Here is a 21,407-nt window from a genome sequence, read left to right as displayed (position 1 = left end):
AAAGCAAACACAAGCAAACTAAGAAACATATTTGTCAATTTGAAAACACATGTCCCATAAAGTGAGACTACAAATACAAAAAACTAAAGTCTAAAATAACACAACAGAAATTTCCATGTGACCATATATAATACGTCAACTATTCAGTGTCTGAACACGAGTTAAAATTCTCAAATTTTAACATTTTTGTTGTCTGATTTTGATATTATTGGAGATATTAGCTACACATCCATCATAAAAGCCATATGGATGTTATTGCAGAAAAACAGTTTTTACATTTGTGTACACCCTATTGTATCTTATTTTGTGAGTGATGTTTTGCAGTGGTCCTGACCCGATGTATGCATTGTGCCAAGTTTACCAAAGTTGAACTTTAACCTTACCTTTCTGAATGCAGCTAATGTCCAAAGGCTGCTTCCATCATTAAAGATTTATGAGGGCTATACTATGGAGATGGTGCAGTGACTTTAAATTTTGACATTGGAACAGTTTCCATTACATATAAATATGAACTAACATCACTGACAAAGGAAACAGTGGCACTGAAACACTGAACAGACATTCATTCAGCATTCAAAATTTTATTGTATTTTGATACAGACAAAATTATTGATTCTGTGTGGGAAAAAAACACTGCAGAGAGAAACAGATTTAGCATACTTACTCATATTTCAAATATTACTCATATCACATTTACTCATATTAGTCATATTTGTTTTTAATTAATTTACAGATTATATTTACACTCTCCTTGCACCTTCCCTTCATATCTCTACACACCAAAACATGAAGAAATCAGAATTATCATCGCAAAACATCAGAATAGAAAAGGTATCAACATAAAAACAATTTCAATGTCTGTGTTTTATTTTTCAGTAAATCTTTTTCAATGTCAATATAACTCCCCAAAAACTTTGAGTGGCAGTGTTTTTTTTTTTTGTTTTTTTTTTAAAAATCAGTTCTGATTTTGTTTTTTAAAATCACTGTCCAGGCTCCATGTTTCCTACAACCTTGATAACAAAAAAGCATTACACCATACAGTACAAGGACAATGATGTTTTACCTCATGACCTTAACTGATACTATATATGATTATTCTGAAAGTTATCCCTGCTCCAAAATTCAAAAAAGTTGTGACAATGGCAACAAAAAGCTGGGAAACTTGTGTAATGCTCACCTCACTTGGAACATCACACAGATAAAAAGGATCATTAGTAACAAGTGATGGCATGATGATGGGTATGAAAGGCACATCGTCAAAAGATTCAGTCTTTCACTAGCAAGGATGGGATGAGGTTCAGCATTTGGTGAAAAACTGTTTGGTCAAGTAGTTTAAGAATGTTTCCATAACAATTCATAACATCATTGAAAGATTCAAAGAATCCAGAGAAATCTTATCAGGTAAGAGGTGAGACTGAAAACTGACACTGTATGCCTTTGACCTTGGATCCCTCAGGTGGTACTGCATTAAAAACCAACATGATTGTTTAAAGGACTACATGGGCTCTGGAACACTTGGGGAAACACTGTAATAAACACAGTTTGCACTGCGTCTTTGACTGCAAGTTAAAATTACATCCAGTGAAAGCCATATATCAGCAACACAAACTCCAGAAACTTCTTTGGGCCTAGTTCCCTGAGTTTCAATTGAAAAGGAAAAAAAAAAAGTGAAGTAACTAAGTGGTATACAAGCTGTCCCAACTTTTTTGGAATGTGTAACAGGCATCAAATTCAGAATGTGTGTATATTTACAGAAAACAATAAAGTTTATCAGTTTGAACATGAAACATCTTGTCTTTGTACTGTATTCAGGTGAATATAGGATGAAAGGGATTTGCAAGTCACTGCATTCTGAATTGGGTTTGTAATGTAACTATAACAATCATGATTGCACTGATACCAAATGTGGATGGTCAAATTGGTGAATGTGTTTTTAATTTTTTTCATTTCTGTTTTTTTTTTTCCCTACTTGATATATTTCTTGTCAAAATATGTTCTCCTATATAGTTGTGTTTCCTCTAGTTTCAGGGTTTTGAGCTCTCTTTTCCACTGCAATATTGCCCAAAAAGTATGAAAAATAAAATGGAATCCAGTTCTATGTGGACATTGTTAGCCTTATAACAAGCTTTGTTACCAATTTGATTTGTGTCTTGTTGCCATAGTTTGACATGGAATAATCCACCCCAACCCATTGTGAAAAACTACTGCACATCACTAGCACTGTGTGTAATTTTTCAGATTATCATTTACCTATTCAACAAAGATTATTTTGAAACAGGAGATAATAGAAAAAAAAGACATGCTGTGGATTCTGGAACCTGAATGGGAATTTTCTCAGGAATGAACAGCTAACAGTGGAACAAGCTGTCACTCTCCCTCCCCATGAACTCTTTGTGTAGATGGTTTCCTATATGTTTCATTTTGTGTTGGAATGAAGTACTTGAATCAAATGATGCTTATTTTGGAACACTGTAGTGTAACAACAAATTTATGTGAGAAACTAACGACAACTCTGCAACTACTGAACTGCCTGGATTCTTACAATTTGCTGTCCTAAATAATGTTTGTATATTTGATGTTTTGATCAGATGCATTGTAATTTAATTAAAACTTGCAGTATATATAGTACACAGATGTATCTATAAATTAAACCCCGCGTTCAAGCACTGTAAATTAAACATGAGGACTAGATATCCACTTGACAGTTGTCATTTTGTAAAGTGTGATGTCTATTCAAAAGGTTTCTTCTGGAAAATGACAAAAACATTAAATTTGACATTTAAAGAACGCCCAAAACTTGTTGTCCATACTTCTTAGAATTCAAATACTGAAGGCAAATTCACACAGCACAAGACCACACGTCGTTAAATGTCTGATTCATAATCTTGCATCTGTTCCACCATATTTTACTAGCTTAAGCCAGAAATACTTTATTGTGTGCTATAAACAGCTTATGTTTACACCACAAAACATTTACTATATCATAGTTTGTACATTATACAGTCTATCAAGAGACAGTAGGTTACTATATGTCAGCTATCTATCTATCTAGATGGAGCTATCATGATATGTCATGATATTTCATGCACAGTAATGATTATTGTTTATGATTGACAAAAATAATATAATATTTTTTTTTACAAATTAATCGAAATGGCAATTCTGTCAATATATTTTTTTATGTCAAGCTGGCTTTTGCAGTATAAATGCCTGTTTCGCATAATAATGAAGCCCCTTCTTGTTGGGTTGAATGGAACAGAAATCTAATAACAAGTTTATAAAAGGCAGGTTTTAAAGGTTTGGAGGATTGTCCAGTGTCCAAACAAAAGTCCTTAAAGGCAGTTTCACTGCACTGATTTTGGTGAGTGATTTTAAAACAAAAAAACAAACAAGATAAAAAAACAAACAACAAAAAAACAATAGGAAAAGAATAACTTCTTTGAGCATCTAACCACAGTCCGCCATAAAATCATTCATTTCTTTAGACCTGCGCTTCTCGTCCTTCTCATCTGCTCATGGTTTTGGTCATTCATGTTCTGTTTGTTCAACCATCACAACAAGGCATCAGTTATTCTCTCTGACAGCTGAAAAGCAAAAAACATACTCAACTGCACAATCAACACTCAGTGAATGAAAGTGTGTGTTGATCCACATATGTACACACGAGAACACACACCGATCAGCCATAACATTAGGGCCTCCCAATAAATATTGAGTAGGGCCTCCCACCAAATATTGAGTAGGTCCCCCTTCCGCTGACAAAACAGCCCTGACCCATCAATTCAGGGACTCCACTAGCCCTCTGCACATATGCTGTGTTACCTGGCATCAAGCGGCCAGTAGCAGATCCTGTAAATCCTGTTAGTTGCAATGTGGGGCCTCCATGGATTGGACTAGTTTTTCCAGCACATCCCACAGATGCTCAATTGGATCGACATCTGGAGAATTTGGAGGCCAAATCAACACCTCAGACTTGTTTTGTTCCTCAAACCATTCTTCAACAATTGTGTAGTGTTGCAGCTGAAAGAGGCCACTGCCATCGGTGGCACCTTTTCTATGGGTGTACTTCAGATCAGCAACAGTTTTAAGGTAAGTGGTATGTGTAAAAGAACCAACCATATGAATGACAGGACCCAAGTTTTCCCCACAGGACATTGCCCAAAGCATCACACTGTCTCTGCTGGCGTGCCTTCTTCCCATAGTGCATCCTGATGTCAAAACCCACATTAACTTTTTCAGCAAGTTAAGCTACAGTAGCTCTTCAACTGATCAGACAACGCAGCCAGCCTTCTCTCGATGCAACACTGAGCCGTGACCGCCCACGACCCTGTTACAGGTTCACTGGTTTTTCCTTCCTTGGCCCACTTTTGGTAGGTCCTGACCACCGCAGACCCGAACTTCCCACAAGAACTGCAGTTTTGGAGATGTTCTGACCCAGTTGCCTAACCAAAATTTGGCCTTTGTCAAAGTTGACTTTAAATCTTTACACTTACATGCCCATTTTTTTCTGCTTCCAACACATCAACTTCAAGGTCAAAGTGCTCACTTGCAGCTTAATATATCCCACCCACTGCTAGGTGCAATGGAATGGAAATGAGATAATTAATGTTATTAATGTCAGTGATAACAATGTTAGGGCTGATTGGTGTAAATACATACATACATACATACATACATACATATACACACATCACAATATAACCAATATGACCACTTACATGTAGCAGATAGGTGGGTAGAGCAGATATGTTATGACATGTAACCCATATAATGAAAAAAGTCCTCAACTGAAGTGTAAGCAAAGTTGAATTTTCAAATAGCAAACAGAACAGTGTAAAAGTGATTATGCTATTATTCTGTCAGTCATGGACTCTGTAACATTTGTCTGTATGCTGAAGTGACGCTTCCTGTCATTACTGTGGTTATCTCAAAGTTTTTTTTTTAAATCAATTCTGCTTCTGTAGAAAATTATCTGAGCTGTATGAGGCCTAGCCTGGTTGTCATGTTAACTAACTAAACGGGTTCCATGGACTACATAGGGATGTTAGCTGAGCTAAAAAACAATCCTGTCTGAAGGTAAAAAGAAGCAACTTGAACACCTAGGGCCAGAACCCACGTTTCACATCAAAGTTGGAATTTATAAAAACAGAATAGGGCTTCATGTAAGAACAATTTATGAAGCAGAACAGGCAGAGTTATTGACAAACTCACACTTCATCAGGTTAAAACAAGTGACACTGTTTTACAAGTTCTTTTTAAAAAAGTTTGGTGAATCTGACCTAGAAACACACCTGACAGAAAAGTATGAGAGGTTTTGGAGAAGAATACCAATGAGGTCCATTATCCAGTCAGAATATGCACCTGACACAGACTTCAGACTAATATTTATACAAATTTTATTCATTCATTTCATTTCTGGATGAAAATCTTTCTGATGAAATCTGAAAACACATTCTCTAGTTTGTTCACCAGTTTCACCAATGTGACTGACTGTGAATTCTTTTTCAGTCTACGCAGCAATGTGTAAACTATCAAATCAAATGCAAATATTCGTGAACTTATTTTGGGTTTATTTGTTTAAGTTTAGAATTTTACCTCTTATTTCTTTTGGAGGCATTTTATTTATTTCAGTACATTTACTGGGGTTCAAACACTGAAGGGGTAGAAGCCTACTGAGTTTGCGCTGGTTTAGTAGGGTTCGAGTGCAATTAATGATGGTGTATTGACAGTTTTGTCATTCTCACAAAATGTATGCATCTATATTCTGTTTTTGTGTAGTCATTGGTGTAGTCATATATTGTAATTATTTTTACAGTAATTAACAACACTTTTCACAGCACTTTATGGGCAACTTTTTTGCCTGGTATTTACTGTTGATTCTACAGGAAATTCGTTACAGTGTAGTCATGAAGCTACAGTTACGATATCTGTATAGAGGATGTAATGAACAGTAGGTTCATACCTGAGTGGTTAAAGGCCCTGACTGGTCTGAGACACAATTTGAGTGCAAACCAGTGCTGATCTCCTCTCCATTTCTCACAGGAGTTTCATTCTGGTTCTTATTGTAGTGGGAGACAATCAGCTGTCTGTCATTCTCGAGGGTACACTGGTCATGGAACAACAGGGGAGAAATGCCTAACTGCAGGGGGGAAAAAAGAAGCTGTTTAAGGCAAGTCCTGATACACTATTTGAATGATGTGTCCAGCTGTAGTTGCGTGAACACATTGACATAACTGCATATACCTGTCTGTAATAGTTTCGTCCTGGTATAGATGTAGAGGTGAAGGTGACTTTATCACCACTCTGTTTAATTTTTCTGACAATGTCCTCATGCTCCAGGTTCTCAACTGGTTCCCAATTGACTGTTAGCAGCAGGTCTCCATCCTCCATCCCGGCCACCTCAGCTGGACTCCCCACATCCACCTCCCTCAACACATGAACTGGGTCACAGCAGGTTTAGATAGCAAAGAGGTTCAGAGAGACTTTGAATCACCTGATTACTACTGAGAGAAAGGTTCCAAAACGGTTTCGAGGACAGTTTCATGTACATAGCATTGGAACAACAAAGATCCTAAAATTGTTAAGCCTTTGAACCAGAATATAGACTGCGGTAAGATGCAATGTTCTGGTTGCTTTGGCATGAATTAAGGCTGGTACTAGATTAAGATTAACTTGCCATGGACACTTAGGTGCAGCAAAAAGTGTGTGTTAGAAATTGCAACAATCAGTACCAATCACATTTATAACTTTTACTGACAATATGGGAATCCTGTAGAGTTCATTAAAGGAATTTTCTTCTTTCTTTCTTTCTTGTCAGTTATGTGCAGTTTCAAATATGAACACAGCAATTCAAAAATACAACATGGACCAGATTCACTTCAAATTCACTTTCTGAACACGTTGCTCAATTTTTTCATTTTATTTATATTGTGATTACCATACTAATTCCCTATATATGATTGTTATGTTTCCTCTTTTGTGAACTCAGACAATCAATAATTTTGATATCACTCCTGATTTACAGATACAAGGGGTGTGTCTTCTGCCAATCTTGCCATTTCTTATCTCAGTTTTTTTTAAACCTTTGTGTAATCTGAACTACATATGTTATAATAGGTTTACAGTGCACCATTTATCTTTATGAACAATCAGGTGAGTCTGTGTATTCATTAGTGTATCTCTTACCTATCCGTTGAGTGCCTGCCAGTTTCTCTTGTCTCAGCAGGAATCCATATCCATCATGTCCTTTAACCAGATGCATGGTCTTGGCAGAGTGTGGGAGGCTGTAGCATTCTGCCACCATAGGCAGGATAGGCATTTTCCTCCTGATGTAGGAACACTCACTCTCACTGTCAATGACAAGAACTGTCACTGAGTCCCCGCTCTTCTTCACCTGACAACCAAACACAATACAGGGGTTATACCCATGTTCAGTCTAACAACCGTGTAAGTTAGATTTCACAGAGGGAATATGATTCATACAATTCGGCTGAGAACAGTGTGTGTGAGCGCTGACACCATGACTCCGTTGATCCAGATCAGTCTATCTCCAGTGCGGACTCCAGCTTTCTCTGCTGCGCTATCTTTCACAGTGCTCACAATGTACCGGCCCTTCTCACCTGGTAACACATTGATACTATTATCATAATCATAATCATCAGTATAGTGTGGTATAAAACTGTTGTACTTTGTAACAAGATAATCTAGAGTTTACAGAGTCAGCCATTCTTAGCTGGTAATAAATGATTAAGCTATCTACAAATGGAGAACCATTTTCAAAATGAAACAAAAAAATATGGCTATTTGCAGATAGGATGGAAGATGTTAGTGGTGTCAGAGTTAGCACAAACATATTTTAATATGGAGTGAGAAATCCATAATTCTAGCTTTTATACTAGTATCAACTTTAAAGTTGAGTCCATTCTCAGGACTTTTACATGGCGTGTCTGTAGAGCTGTAGAGAGGAAGGAAATCAGTTCAAGAAAGTCAATCATTAATGGTCTGTGCATCCTCTCAACATCTGCTTATATATTGCATGTACTGATTGGATTTCTTATGAAATATTTAAGCCCACAGGGTATGTGTGTATGTGTAATGTCTTAAGAGAAGCTGTAAATGAGTGGTTAACACTGTCAAACAATGACAGCAGTACGTTGTTACCTGGCACTGAGATGATGCTCATTCCCAGGCCATGCACTGGGTGTCTGCTGATGTGACACAGTCTTGGTCTGGACCAGCTGTCCCCTTTAGAAGCCTTGGCCAGCCTCTTCAAGTCCACACCACTAGACACTGCCTGTAGATAACAGACATCGGCAGGATTCAAATCATGGAAGAATGAATCAGAGAAACACATTCCAACAGAATAACCCACATTAATCCCATTTAAGTATTGTGTTTGATTTGTCAGTCAAGTTAATGAAGCCTACAACACCATGAACTGTGGAACATGTGCAACCATGATCCACTCACAAATATTTCTGGTTCCTTTGACTGAATAGAACTCATCCTAGGCTGACTGTGGGAGGAGTTATGCTGACTTTGCCAAGGTCACCATCTTATTGGGTTCCAGTGAAATTAAGCTTCAAATAAAAATCTTTACATTTTTTGCACATAACTACAATGTATTGGGCTGCCATTGCTGCCGAACACAGGTGACCTGCCCTCAATACTGTGCCTGAACACACGCTTTCAATTTTCAAATCAGTTTGTTTATATAGCGCCAATTCACAACAATCATGCAGCATTGACGCTGCTGCTGCTTAGCTAATGTGTTGCTCGTGAGACAACTTTCTCAACTCCCTAGACTCAGCTGTCTAGACAATGTAGGTTAAAATCAGAACATGCTGCTAGAGTACAAGAGTGGCACACCATCATGTCACTTTGCTGCTTTTATCATAAAACCATAGATCATAGCTGTCATAATGCCACAGTCACAGTGCCCTGAACATGTAACTGTGCCATCAATAAGATTATTGGTTTCAGCTGTGCCTGTCCTGCTATGCTAAGAAACAGTCTACTGTCTCCACCTTAGGGAATGGAAAGTTGTGACAGAAAAGACAGACAATGTCATGTTAATATAGTACCTTTTCATAGTCCTCTCTCCTCAACACCAGGACAAACAGGTGCAAGCCGCATGACTGAATTTTCCTAACCACCTGTTGAGTAATTACAGAGACACAAAATAAACTTAATTTCATTTTCATCATTAAGACCTTGCTTCTCTTACATTTAGTACCATCACAAATTTGTGAAGAACTCAGGCTTTTGCAAAGAACTCAATAGTTTTCACATATGAGAAGACAGCAATCTGTCCTTTACCTTTACCTCTCACAGTTTTACCTCTCATGTGTCCTTCATACTTGACTCTGGGTTTACAAAATTGGCATTTATCAATCATGAGGCATTCCTCATGCTCCTCAAGGGCTTTTTAGAAAACAATGATGTCATCAAGATAGACGAGAAGGTGCATATCACCCACAGCTTTCCCCACAAGTCTCCATTGACGCCTTGAGGCGTTCGCTCAAACTGATAGAAACCAAGAGGACAGATGAACGCTGTCTCTTCCTTGTCCTTATCAGTCATAGGGATTTGACTGGGAAGATCAAGAACTGAAAATCACTTGCTGCGTGAGAGACAGTCTAAGGCAGGGGTGTCAAACATACGGAACCGGCCCGCAAGGAGGTGTGGTCAGGCCCGCAGGATAATTTGAAAGTGAAAAAATGCATAAAAGACATGGATTTAATTTTTTTTATTAAATGCAATTCAAGAATTATCCGCGCACTCTTTTGCACCATCTGCTGCTTGTTATTACGTTGTTTCTACCCTGTTCTCTATCTGCCCGCTACTACACCCTCATTAGCAAAAATGGCATTATCAAAAAAGAGAAAAGTAGATAAAGAGCGTCGAATTTTCCAAGAAAAATGGACCACGTCCTATTTATTTACGGAAACGCACGGTAAACCTCTGTGCTTGGTGTGTTTGCAACAAGTTTCAGTATGTAAGGAATATAATATTCGGCGCCACTACAAGACTCACCACAGCGCAAAATACGACAGCTTGCAAGGACAACTGAGAACAGATAAAGTCAACGAATTGCTGGCGGGTCTGAGGAAACAGCAGTCAACTTTCACCCGGAGCCGAGAAGTCAGTGAAGCTGCGGTAAAAGCCAGCTACCTAATTGCTAGCGGAATAGCATTAGCATCAAAGCCGTATTCCGACGGTGACTTTGTTAAAAGATGCATGATGAAGGCGTGTGAACTCGTATGTCCCGAGAAGCGACAAGCTTTTGCCAATATTAGCCTGACGAGGAACATTATAGCAGAGAGGATTTCGCAACTATCGGCAGATTTAGACAGCCAATTGAAACAGAGAGTCAAGTCATTTATTGCATTTTCCGTTGCTATTGATGAGAGCACTGACATCACGGACGTGGCTCAATTGGCCATATTTATTCGTGGAGTTGATGAGACATTGACTGTTACTGAAGAGTTTGTTGAGTTGGTGCCTATGATGGACACCACAACAGCCGAGGACATTTTCGGGTCTGTCGTTGCTGCACTGGACAGAGTTGGAGTGGACTGGCCCCGCGCTGTCAGCATGGCTACAGACGGCGCACCATCCATGATCGGAAAGAAAGCAGGTGTCGTGACAAAGTTCAGAGAGAAAGTACAAGCCCTTAATGGAGGAGATCGTTTCTGGACATTTCACTGTATTTTGCACCAGGAGGCATTGTGTTGTAAGTCCTTGAAAATGGACCACGTCATGGAGGTGGTTGTGCGCACTGTAAATTTCATCCGAGCCAGAGGTCTAAACCACCGTCAGTTTGAAACCCTTCTCAGTGACAACAACATTACACACAGCCTGCCATACCACAGTGAAGTGAGATGGTTAAGCCGAGGCGCTGTGCTGAGGCATTTTTTTGATCTACGAGAGGAAATCAAACAGTTCATGGAGAAAAAAGGAAAACCGGTGTCGGAATTACAACCCAGGAATGGCTACAGGACCTTGCATTTTTGGTTGATATTACTGAACACTTCAACAGCCTGAACAAAATGTTGCAAGGCCGCAAAAAAGTTGTCACACAGTTTTCTGACAAAATACATGCATTTAAGTTGAAGCTGACTTTGTGGGAGACGCAACTGGCAAGTGGCGACCCTGCTCATTTCCCCTGTCTGAGAGATGTGCGTGTGACCAGACCTGATGCGGACGTGAAACGGTACAAAGACAAATTGCAGGATTACTGTGGGAGTTTGAGAAACGATTTCAGGTATTTGGTGAACTTGAGACAGAATTTTCAGTTTTTCGCTCACCTTTCACAGTTAAAGCTTCTGATCTGCCGGTCGACATCCAGCTAGAGATAATTGATTTGCAATGTGACGCAGATTTGAAGGGCAAATTTGCCTCCGTAGGTCCGGACACAACAACACAACAAAAATGCGTTCAAGGCTCACACACAAGCACTTAAATGACATTCTGAAAGTGACAGCTAGTCAGGACATGACACCTGATGTTGATGCACTTGTACAGGCCAAAAGATGCCAAGTTTCAGGAACAAAAACAAGTCCAGAGTAGAGTAATGTCTTTAAAATGCTGCCTTGCATTTTGAATTTGCAGATACTGTTTGCATAAAAGAATACAGCTCTGTCACTCGTCAGTTTGATGACGAGTGACCTGCCGTTGGCGAGGAGAAGACTGGGCATAGCCGGTCTGTGTGGCTTAGAATGTAACCTAGCACACAGTCTGCTCCGCTTGTCCCACTTTTATTTACGTTGTCTCCTCCTTTCCGAGGCCACAGAGGGGGGGATGGCAAGAGCCTCTGTGGACCGCTGCAGTTCAGGTGGGATAAAATCCAGCTTTGGAGGTGCAAACAGTCCGGAGTTTTTCCCCAATTCCCACAATTCAGCCCTTCCGTACTGGATTAAGGCTTCAAGTGGTGAAAATACAACTAAACAAAACAACAACATGAATACAAACACAAAAAGCCGAGACCCTCAAGCCGCTGCATGCATCTGCGCCGCCATCTTGGATTCAATTCAATTCAGTTGAAACTGCTTGAATCTATTTCGCAGTTAGGTAAAACCCACCAGCTGCATACCAGCTGCTGTTGTGCTCTGGTCAATGTGAATGATGTCTTTGGACACTGGGGTCCCTTTCTCTACTTGCAGGTGGTATAGCACTTCTCTCCTGGGGCTAAGCAAAGTGGACCAGGCCCTTGCCATTTCTCTTGTCCAGTTGCTTCATCTGCTGCATTTCACTGACAAAGTGGACATTGAGATTGTATTTGATCGTACACTGCTTGTATTCTCATAACTTGTGCTTTACACTCAGGACCACTTTATTTACACAATTCAAACAGTCTGCGGAACAGGAAAGCATTGGTTCCCACAACTACAGTGGCTTCATGACCATGTGGTGGCATAAGACAGATAACAGCAAGAACAATGATGGGTCCTTTGACTCCTGTCATATCCTCAGGAAACTCCATCTCCACCACAATGGAGCCTCTGTATTGATAATCTGCGTCCAACAATTCTCAAATGGCGAGACTTGAAATGGGGTGTATGGGAACCGGTCTGTCGCATGACAAATGTTCCTGGTACCAGTCTTGGTATATGATTGTTACAAGTTTAAGAATGTGGGAGGATTACTTCTCCTTCCTCTTAGGTTTAGCTTAAGTAACATGAGATCGGACTCAGTAGCACCTTTAAAAAGCTGTTCTAGCCTAGCTTTAGTACTTGCATTCACTGGGAGACCACCGCCTTGAATTACTCTATTAAGTGATCTCTCTAGTTGATGCAGAAACTCTGATATAAGTTCACTGGGCTTCTGTGGAAGGAATCTAAACATCAGGTACTTACTCAAGGGTTCCAAAGTTGCTTTCTATAGCTTGTATGTATTCCATATGCTAGCATCAGGATTTGACAAGCGAACTGCCTGAATAATCTCCAACACTGGACTTGGCCTGGTCATAGCGTAATACCCCACTAACTGCGTGAATTATGGACTCAGTACTGTTGTTCCATACTGTAGTGGGAGTGTACATTTTCTGGATATCCTCTTTTGTTTTCCCTTCAACTTGAAGAAATGGGATTAATTTCTCTAAGAAATTATCGGTATTGCTTTCATATGGGCCATGGGAATTTTATTTATGGCTGATTTGACGGTGCCTCCACAATGTGTTTTACTATGGTCATCCCACCCCGTGTAAAACTTTCCTGAACCTCATAACAGCTGTGATCTAGCTGTACATTGACACCATAATAAATAAACAATGTTGAAGGAATGTTAAGTCATGTAGCCAAAGAGCAGAACACATTCCTCATGAATTCATTATCATTATCATTATTCTTGGGTTCTTATGTTGCAGCTGCAGTAGGCACCAATGACCTTCAGACAGGCTTGTGAGCACTAATTTTAACAATTTGTGACTTGACTTGGACTTGAGCACTGTTGACTTGGATTTGGAATCAGACTTGTGCACTAACTGCATTCAGATTTGTAGATCTGAGTCCTCTGATTCTTATTTTATTTAATATGCCACAATAATTTGGCATAAGATAATATCTACGTTAATGCTACGTTAACACTAAAATGCCAGGAGAAAATGCCCCAAGGACTGTCCCCTTTGCTTTTACTGATTTTTCGTGTAGTGGTAAAAAGTGCACTGCTAAGCATTCCATCTCTAAAAGAACCATCAGGGAAATGATGGGGACAACTTCCAACTTTAATTGCCAGCAAGAATTCATCCAGAGCAGTAAGTGCGACAATAATGTTGTTTGCTCCATTTATTGTGGGGGCAGAACGAACGAAGAAAACTCTATGGCTGTGAGCAGGGGGCTGCTGACAGATGAAATAGACTTAAAACTTATCCTAACTTTGATTGTCTTCTTTCACAGGTTGTTAGCCTGCTACTAGCATGCAGAGTTGGCTGTAGTGGTAGCCTGTTAATGTTAAAATGGGGCTAACGCCATAACGTTAGCAGAGACAGCATCAAGTGGTGCAGTTGGTCTTTCAGTTGTACTGTTTATTTGTAAGTTAATGTAGATTTTAATGATTTCACTGTAAGTCTCTTTGGACAGAAAGCTATTAAAAACTAAGCCATAAACACGTAATTTAGCTATCAGGTAATTGAGAATTGTTATGCAAGTGCTAGTAAATTTTCCATTGACACTGCAGGATTGTAAGACTAGCCTTGTGCTTCTAAGTGAAACTGTGATTTAAAACGACATTTTTAGAATACTTTTCTGTGGACTAACAATTACAATTTGCATTATATAGTTGTTCATACACTTTCATGCTATTTCAAGAATGCTCTCAAGGTGACATGGTAGTACAATTAAATAATCTACCTGGGTAAAGTTAAACGAAAAAAACCCTTTGCACAGCATGTCTTAACTCGGCACAGGAAAGTGAAAAGGAGAAGAAGTAAAAGCAGTTGCTTGACTCAGAGTGCTCCGCGACGTCACACTCTGGGAAGCGTCATCTTACTTATAGCTCTACATATTCTAATAGTCATATTTTTGGCTGTGAGAATAACTGATGACAGAAGTTTTTTGATTCGCATTTTTCTTTAATAACTTGGACGTGAACTGCACTCAAACACCGCAGACTCGAAACTGGTCTCTGACTTGAAGTTTGGGAACTTGACCACAGCACTGCATTCGGACAGCAGCTCCTACCAGCTTCCTCTATAATGGAAGCTTTGAACCTGGCGAATTGGAATTCTCATTACACATTTACTAGATGTGTTATCAGTTAATGGCTCTCTTCCTGTCTTCACCACGGACAAATGGCCACAGTGCAGATGATACAACCAAAGTTGATCTTTCATCTTCGGTGTTATGGCATTAAGTACTTCTCAATCACCTTATTCTTGAGTGTTTTGTGGTGTAGTTTAATGCCGATCAATGACTTGCACAGAGGTCCAATAACAAAGGACAGCACTGGTTCATATTCTCCCAACTACTTTCTCCAGCTTGCTCTATTGTTGCCCAAGTGAGTGCTGAACACCACTCAGAGACTGTTGAGTTGTCTTGGTTAGCACATTTTTTAAGTGTTGGATGGATATCAGGGACACTGTGGAGTGGCAGACAGATGTTCTGTTGCCGAACCACAGATTCAGGTAATTCCGTTCCATCCTGGTTGTAGATAGGAGTTTGGCTGTTTACATGTGTTTTGTGAACTTAGAGAAAACTTCAGTCAGTACATTTTTACATAAACCAGAATTCCTATCTGTATTTAACCCATCACTGATTGAGCACACACACGCAACATGCAGTGAAACACCCAAGAGCAGTGGGCTGCTATGTCAGGTGCCCAGGGAGCAGCTGGGGGATTAGGTGCTAAAGTATTACCTCCAAGGTTGCCCATTGTCTCTGATACTGCTTGTGATATTCTTGGATCTCAGAGGGTAACCAGTGTGAGGAGATGGTCTGTTTTGGGACCCTCAGAAATGTATTTTGCTTTTTACAGATGATGTGGTTCTTTTGGCTTCATCAGACCGTGAGACAGGCACTGGAGCAGTTCGTAGCTGAATGTGAAGCAGCCAGTATGAGTCTGTACCTCCAAGTCTAGGAACCTGTTTCTCTGCTGGAAATATGCTGAAGTGCTCCCTCAGTACTGGTAGGGAGTTGCTTTCTAAGCACAGGAATTTAAGTATCTCAAAATTTTGTTCACAAGGACTGTAAAATCAAGTGTGAGAATTGGATTGATGCGGTGTTAGCAGTAATGTGGGGGCTGCACCGAAAAGTGTTGTTAAGACTGGACCGGACTGTTGTTATGAGGGAGCTGAAATGGAAGGGACTGAAAGAATGAGATACTGCAGATACAAGTGGCTTGAATGGGTTTCCTACCTCCACTCTCTTTTACCTTAAAAAGAGTTAGTTGAGGTGGCTTGGGCATCAAACTGGGATGCTTCCTGGCACCTTCCTTTGGAGATGTTCCGGGTCCATAGGAGATAAAAATCTCGGTGGAAGAATTACATACCTAGTCTTGTCTTGGAGTGCCTTAAAATCCACCGGAACAAGGTGGAATACCTTGCTTAGATTGCTTCCACAATGATCCAGATGTATGGGTGGATGGAATGAAATAGGACTACAGATGTGTTGTGCCAGCAGGATGGAATAAATAATAGAACTGCACAGACTAGATTGTGTGTGGTCAGTGTGAAACCTACTCTTACAGGGCATGGATTAGCACTATGACGCATGACAATAGTAGAAAAGTACTGTAATTATTAAGAGGTTAAAAAGACTAAAAAGTGTAAGAACAGTAAACTGAAGAGTAATTACTCTGACAGTCATCAATTAGTAAGCTGTTGTCCTGCCAGATTAAATAAATTCCATATAAATGGGTCCAGAAGATGTTGCAATATTTTACTCGAGACAGCAGATGGTTGGACTGGTTATCTAAGAAATTCTGGAAACTAACCCTGTAGAAGTCCATGTTATCCACATGTTCCTCGTTGACTTCCAGCACTCTGTCTCCATCTCTGAGGCCGCTGTGCTCTGCAGGACTCCATGGCTCCACATCTCTGATCTCAAAAGCCCCGCTGCTCTGGTCCATCCGCAAGTGGAAGCCAAAATGCTGTCCCTCAAGACGTTTCAGCTGGCATAGTCTGGGTACTAGGCTCTGATGAGGCTCTGCAAACATGGTTAAATAAAAACTGAATGACACTGTGGTAAATAACTTAACAGATGAGTTTTTAAATGGGTTGTAAAGGCAAGGGTACCAAATCTCACCAAGATCATCAGTGATGACCAAAGCTGGATTATCAATCCCTTCCTTTGGATTGAAGGTAAAACTGATGTAAGGAGAAAAAAAAATGCACAGAATCAGTATGAGAGTACGGGACGGCAGAAACACTTAACATTCGAAGATTCAACATTCAATATTCAAAGAGGTTATTGTCATATACACGTACCAAAAGAGGGTCATCTCAGAAATGAAATACTTGTGACAAGGCAGGCAAGCAACTCCAAGTAGACACAAGACAAATAAATACAAACCTATATAAATAAATAAAAAAAATAACCCCTCTCCCACCATTGTATACATAATGGAAACAGTATATACATGTGAAGGAAACAGTATGTACATGTGCATGAAAACAGTATATACATGTGACAGACCAGATGTGCAATATCAAGGTATGTGTGCAAGTAGGTGAGGGAAATGATATGATGAGATACTGGTTTATCTAGTGGCTGGAGGGAAGAAACTATAAGTCTGATAGTTGGTTCCCGGATGCTCCAGTTATGTCTGCCAGACAGCAGCAGTGAGAAGAGTCTGTAATTGGGGTGTGTGGGATCACTGATGACTCCAATAGGAGTATTATGTTGGTTATATTTTTGCACAAGAGAAACTGTACTGTTTTTTTAAAAAAACATTAGTGTCATTTATGGCAAAAATGATGAAAAAATAATACTTCAGAGTACAGAGAAATTTAAAGTACAGGTGGTCTTATGGGGGGATGGGCAGAGGAAAAAGAACACAGCAGCGGTCCTATGTGATACTGTTATACAGTCTGACCGCTGTCAGGACAAAGGACCTCCGGTAGCGTTCCTTTTGGCACTGAGGGTGGAGCAGTCTGCGGCTGAAGGAGCTACTGTCCGACCAGTCCAGTTTATTGTTGATGTGAACACCCAGGTACCTGTACACATCCACCCTCTCGATGTCAACTCCCTGGACCTTCGCTGGTGGAGCCAGAGAAGTCTTTTTCTGGAAGTCAATCACCATCTCCTTTGTCTTGGTGGCATTGATGTGAAGATAATTGAGTTCACACCAGTCAAGTCCTTGACCACCTTCCCATATTAAAGATGATTCCCTTCAGATACACATCCAACAATGTATCTGTATCATCAGAGAACTTTTGGATGTAGCAGCTGTTTGAGTCGTAGAGGAAATCCAATATGTAGAGAGTGAACAGAAAAGGAGAGAGCACTGTCCTTGACTACCTGATCAGACACACCTTGTCTTGATCCTCTGGAACTCTCTTCTTACCTGATTCACTGTTATGTTGAGCTTGGGTGGGGGTGGGGGAGTTTGAGTGATGATGGGTATACAGTGTAAAGTGGGGTGGTGTGGGGGGTGTAAAGGGAAGTGTGAATGTCGTTAAAGTCTTCTGTTCACTTTACTTTCATTTCCCTTCAGGGATAAATAAAGGAATTCTGATTCTGATGTCAGTGTCTGCACTTTGGGTCCTCCTTTTGTAACAGGAGAGAACATGCCAACTCCACACAGAAAGGGTGGCTAGGCTGGCTGGGGTTGCAATAATAATAATCATGATAAAGCTTTATTTACGAAGCAGCTTAAGCTATGTTAAGATGAATGCCTGTTAATGGAAGTTCTGCACACTTGCAATCATGGTTCAGCTTTTATCTGCTTCAGTGTTATCAAATTTCATCACTGTGTAGCAATCAACAAAACACACTGTCAACAATTTTCAAAGGGACTTAATCTTTTGTGGAGAGTAGTTCCAATGGAAACTGTTGACAGTGTGTGAATTAAGCAGAGTATTAGAAATATTATTCTTGGAAAGAAATGCTGGTGTTTAATTTTGCTAATGTCATGTTTAACTACTGCAAGCAGCACAAACTAACAGTTGCTTCCACTGTGTTGTGCCAAGGCAGAAATCTCTGATGTGTCAAAGCCTGCAATTTAAACGGATGGATGGATGGATACATAATGTATGGAGGTTCCATTAGATGGAAGTGACAAAATGTTGTTTTGTTTTTTCTTTTAAATCATTTGTTTAAAGAGACCCTACCACTTCTACTTTAGAACTTACTTGAAATATTTCATGTATGGTATTTTTATGTTTATGTAAGGTATTTAAGATTTTGTCAGAAATGGTCTAAAACACAGGTACGGTCCTTTAGAGTTCTATTTTTTGGGAGGCATTTTTATTAAGATGGTGTGTCTATAGCTAAACTTACCGTGGAAATTCCATTGCATTCTGGCAGCCTGTGGAAGAGACAGTGAGACAATGGTTGAAACATGAAACATGGTTGTTTCTTCCGGCAGCCACCGAGAGCTGTAATCTTGTTCTGCCGTCATCACAAGGACTCAGATTTAGGTAAGCTGAAGCAGAGCTTAGTTCCATGCCTTTATTCAGTGCTTATGATTTATCAATGAACTGCAATAGTATTGATTATACCATACTAATAACTTTGTTAGAAAAGGGCAGTAATCTTAACCAAAAGTACAGAACCAGTTATGAGATTACCACCAGCTTTCATTGTAGACTTGGTGGCTGCTGCTTCTTTCCCCTCAGCCTTTCCTGTCAAAGTGCAAACTGAATCTGAGCAACAAGACAAAACAAGATGGCTCCATGTAAAACTGGAGCCTTATAAGGATTCTCAGTGCTCCTCCCTCCCCGTCTCTGTCCTGGTGTTAAACAAAGCCTTTTAACTAAGAACTAATCATACGGATAAAAAAAACAAAATGATTCCACTTCTAAACCAGAACTAAAGGGCAAACACATCTACACTCCAGGCTGATGTTGCATTTTTATTTCTCTAAATGGCTCTAACCTCTACTAACAGGTTACATTGCATTAATATATGTACATAAAAGATGTATATTACATACTATAACTGTGTTGATCAATTGTATACTGTATGTGGCTAAGGCCAGCCTCACTCATTGAACAGCTAAAGACTTGTCAGATGGCAGCTTGTAACTTCTACTGATACTGATGTTTTGTGCCTGCGATGAACCAAACAGTAACCTGAACAGTAAAATGCATAAGATAAAATTGTTGTTATTCTCTGTCAGCAGCAGGAGGACAAAACTGTGTATGCAGCAGGTTACTCACAATAGCAGTGGCTGTGGGACATTACCTCCCCTGAGATCTCTATCATCAATTTTAAAAGCCTCGGTGTTGTAAACAATGGCCACTGAGACAAGGGCTGTGGACAATGTTTAACTATGAAGAAAACAACTGGAATCCTTGTGTGGAGTTAAATCCAAAGCAGCTATGTAACGTAGCATGCATATAAATAAACAGATCCAATTAGCTTCTAAAACCATCAAAAGCATAGGCAGACACTGTGACTTTACCTTCAACTAAAGGACAGAGATAATAGTGGCTTAACACCATAACCACAAAGATTCACAAATGATTTATGTCAATACATCATTGAAGTTGACATTCGAATAGTAAAATCATAGAGAAGCATTAGTTTGTGAAGCCTAAAGAGAAACAACCTACCTGTGGAATACTTCATGAACTCCTGAGTGTGTCTGTGTACCTGCTCAGACTGTGCATGGACAAAGTTCACAGTACGCACAGACAGTAAAAGATTCCTTCAGCAGGTGAGATGGTGACTTCTTTTCTCCATAGCCTTGTGGGTTAAACATTTACTCACTGTAAGAGAACAGCTGTGTGTTGAGTGTGACACACTGTGATGAAAGAGACACATTTCAAATAAGACCTGTGTCAAGGAACCTTTTGAAGTGGAAAAGCTATAATGAGATATTTAGAATAATGACAAAAATACCAGTAGGTGGGGCTAAAATGAGCTTTTCATCTTTAACCCTTTAAAGACAATTAACTGACACCTTTGTAAAGGTTTTTAGGAAAAATTACATTTTATTAGGTTGCCATCTCTTAAGGCTTACAGACAGTTATATACAAGAAAGGTTCATCAAAAATGAGTGTGATAATGAGTGTATATAAATCTCAGTATTGCTAACTGCATAAAAGGCCTTATGCAGTAGCCATCCTCCAGAAAGATCCGCCATTTTTGGAAATGTGTCAGTCATGAGCCTTGAAATCTTGGTTAACACAGAGACAGAGACAGAGAAAGATAGACAGACAGACAGACAAAGACTTACATTATTGCATTACTTACATATTCTACCTTAAATCATACATAAAACCATTGGAATGACAATTGTACCTCTGAGTGGTCACCATCTTGAGGAAGAGACACAGTTTGTCTTTCCCAAGCCTGACTGGAGGAGTTTAAGCTCCTCAACTGGCAATGGTGTGGAATGTATTTTTTGGTAGCAGATAAAAATTCGTCTTACGAACGTCTTACTTAAAGATGCTTAGTGGCAGTCAAACACCTCTTTTTACCATGGCTGTTGTGTGACTTGAAATAACCAGAAAAAGATCTGTAGATTTTAATAACTTTGTGAGATTAAGTGTTAACTGTCCAAACAGCATGCATGCAACTTTTCAATACAATTGCAAACCAAAGTCCTTTCTGAAGGTGAATGAAAACGCATGATTAACTTTATGATTTGATGGGCCACACCAAACTGCCTGTATGTTGTAGACATAAGAGTGCATCTTCTTCTTCTGAAAAAATTGTATACTCTCATACTGTTTTATTATTATTTATTTTCACACAAGTGCCCTTTAGTGTATTTTATTCTATTTTTATACCCAATATTTTGTG

At 39.6% G+C, this 21,407-nt stretch overlaps 1 protein-coding gene across 2 annotated transcripts; it reads right to left on the bottom strand.

Annotated features, from left to right (window-relative positions):
• Positions 1-1,901: 1,901 nt before the first annotated feature.
• Positions 1,902-20,385, bottom strand: LOC124058656 (Na(+)/H(+) exchange regulatory cofactor NHE-RF3-like). 2 transcript variants are annotated; one of them, XM_046388075.1, is made up of 11 exons: positions 20,213-20,385; positions 18,936-18,963; positions 16,740-16,801; positions 16,429-16,640; positions 9,084-9,155; positions 8,161-8,293; positions 7,483-7,619; positions 7,186-7,393; positions 6,244-6,440; positions 5,963-6,139; positions 1,902-3,584 (listed from the first exon to the last, which is right to left on the bottom strand). In XM_046388075.1, exons 1-11 carry the CDS (start codon positions 20,226-20,228, stop codon positions 3,552-3,554), a joined length of 1,275 nt encoding a protein of 424 aa, XP_046244031.1. In that variant the 5' UTR covers positions 20,229-20,385; the 3' UTR covers positions 1,902-3,551. The 2 variants fall into 2 exon arrangements, with proteins under 2 accessions (XP_046244031.1, XP_046244029.1); XM_046388073.1 differs by lacking the exon at positions 20,213-20,385 and having other exon boundaries at positions 18,936-19,428.
• Between the last annotated feature and the right edge of the window lie 1,022 nt (positions 20,386-21,407).

This window comes from Scatophagus argus, chromosome 5 (genome assembly GCF_020382885.2).
Source record: "Scatophagus argus isolate fScaArg1 chromosome 5, fScaArg1.pri, whole genome shotgun sequence".
Classification (NCBI taxonomy): domain Eukaryota; kingdom Metazoa; phylum Chordata; class Actinopteri; family Scatophagidae; genus Scatophagus; species Scatophagus argus.
The sequence above is the reverse complement of the archived record's forward strand: the minus strand, read 5'-3'. Positions and strand labels throughout refer to the sequence as shown.

Bases quoted from the DNA above. Each gene is read 5' to 3' on its own strand.
- LOC124058656 (XM_046388073.1), bottom strand. From the start codon at position 19,102: ATGGAACTAAGCTCTGCTTCAGCTTACCTAAATCTGAGTCCTTGTGAT. The intron at 8,294-9,083 runs GTACTATATTAA...TGTTATCTACAG, and splicing joins GGAGAGAGGACTATGAAAAG to GCAGTGTCTAGTGGTGTGGA. The intron at 3,585-5,962 runs GTATGAACCTAC...TTTGCTTTTCAG, and splicing joins CAGGGCCTTTAACCACTCAG to CTGTCAGAGAGAATAACTGA.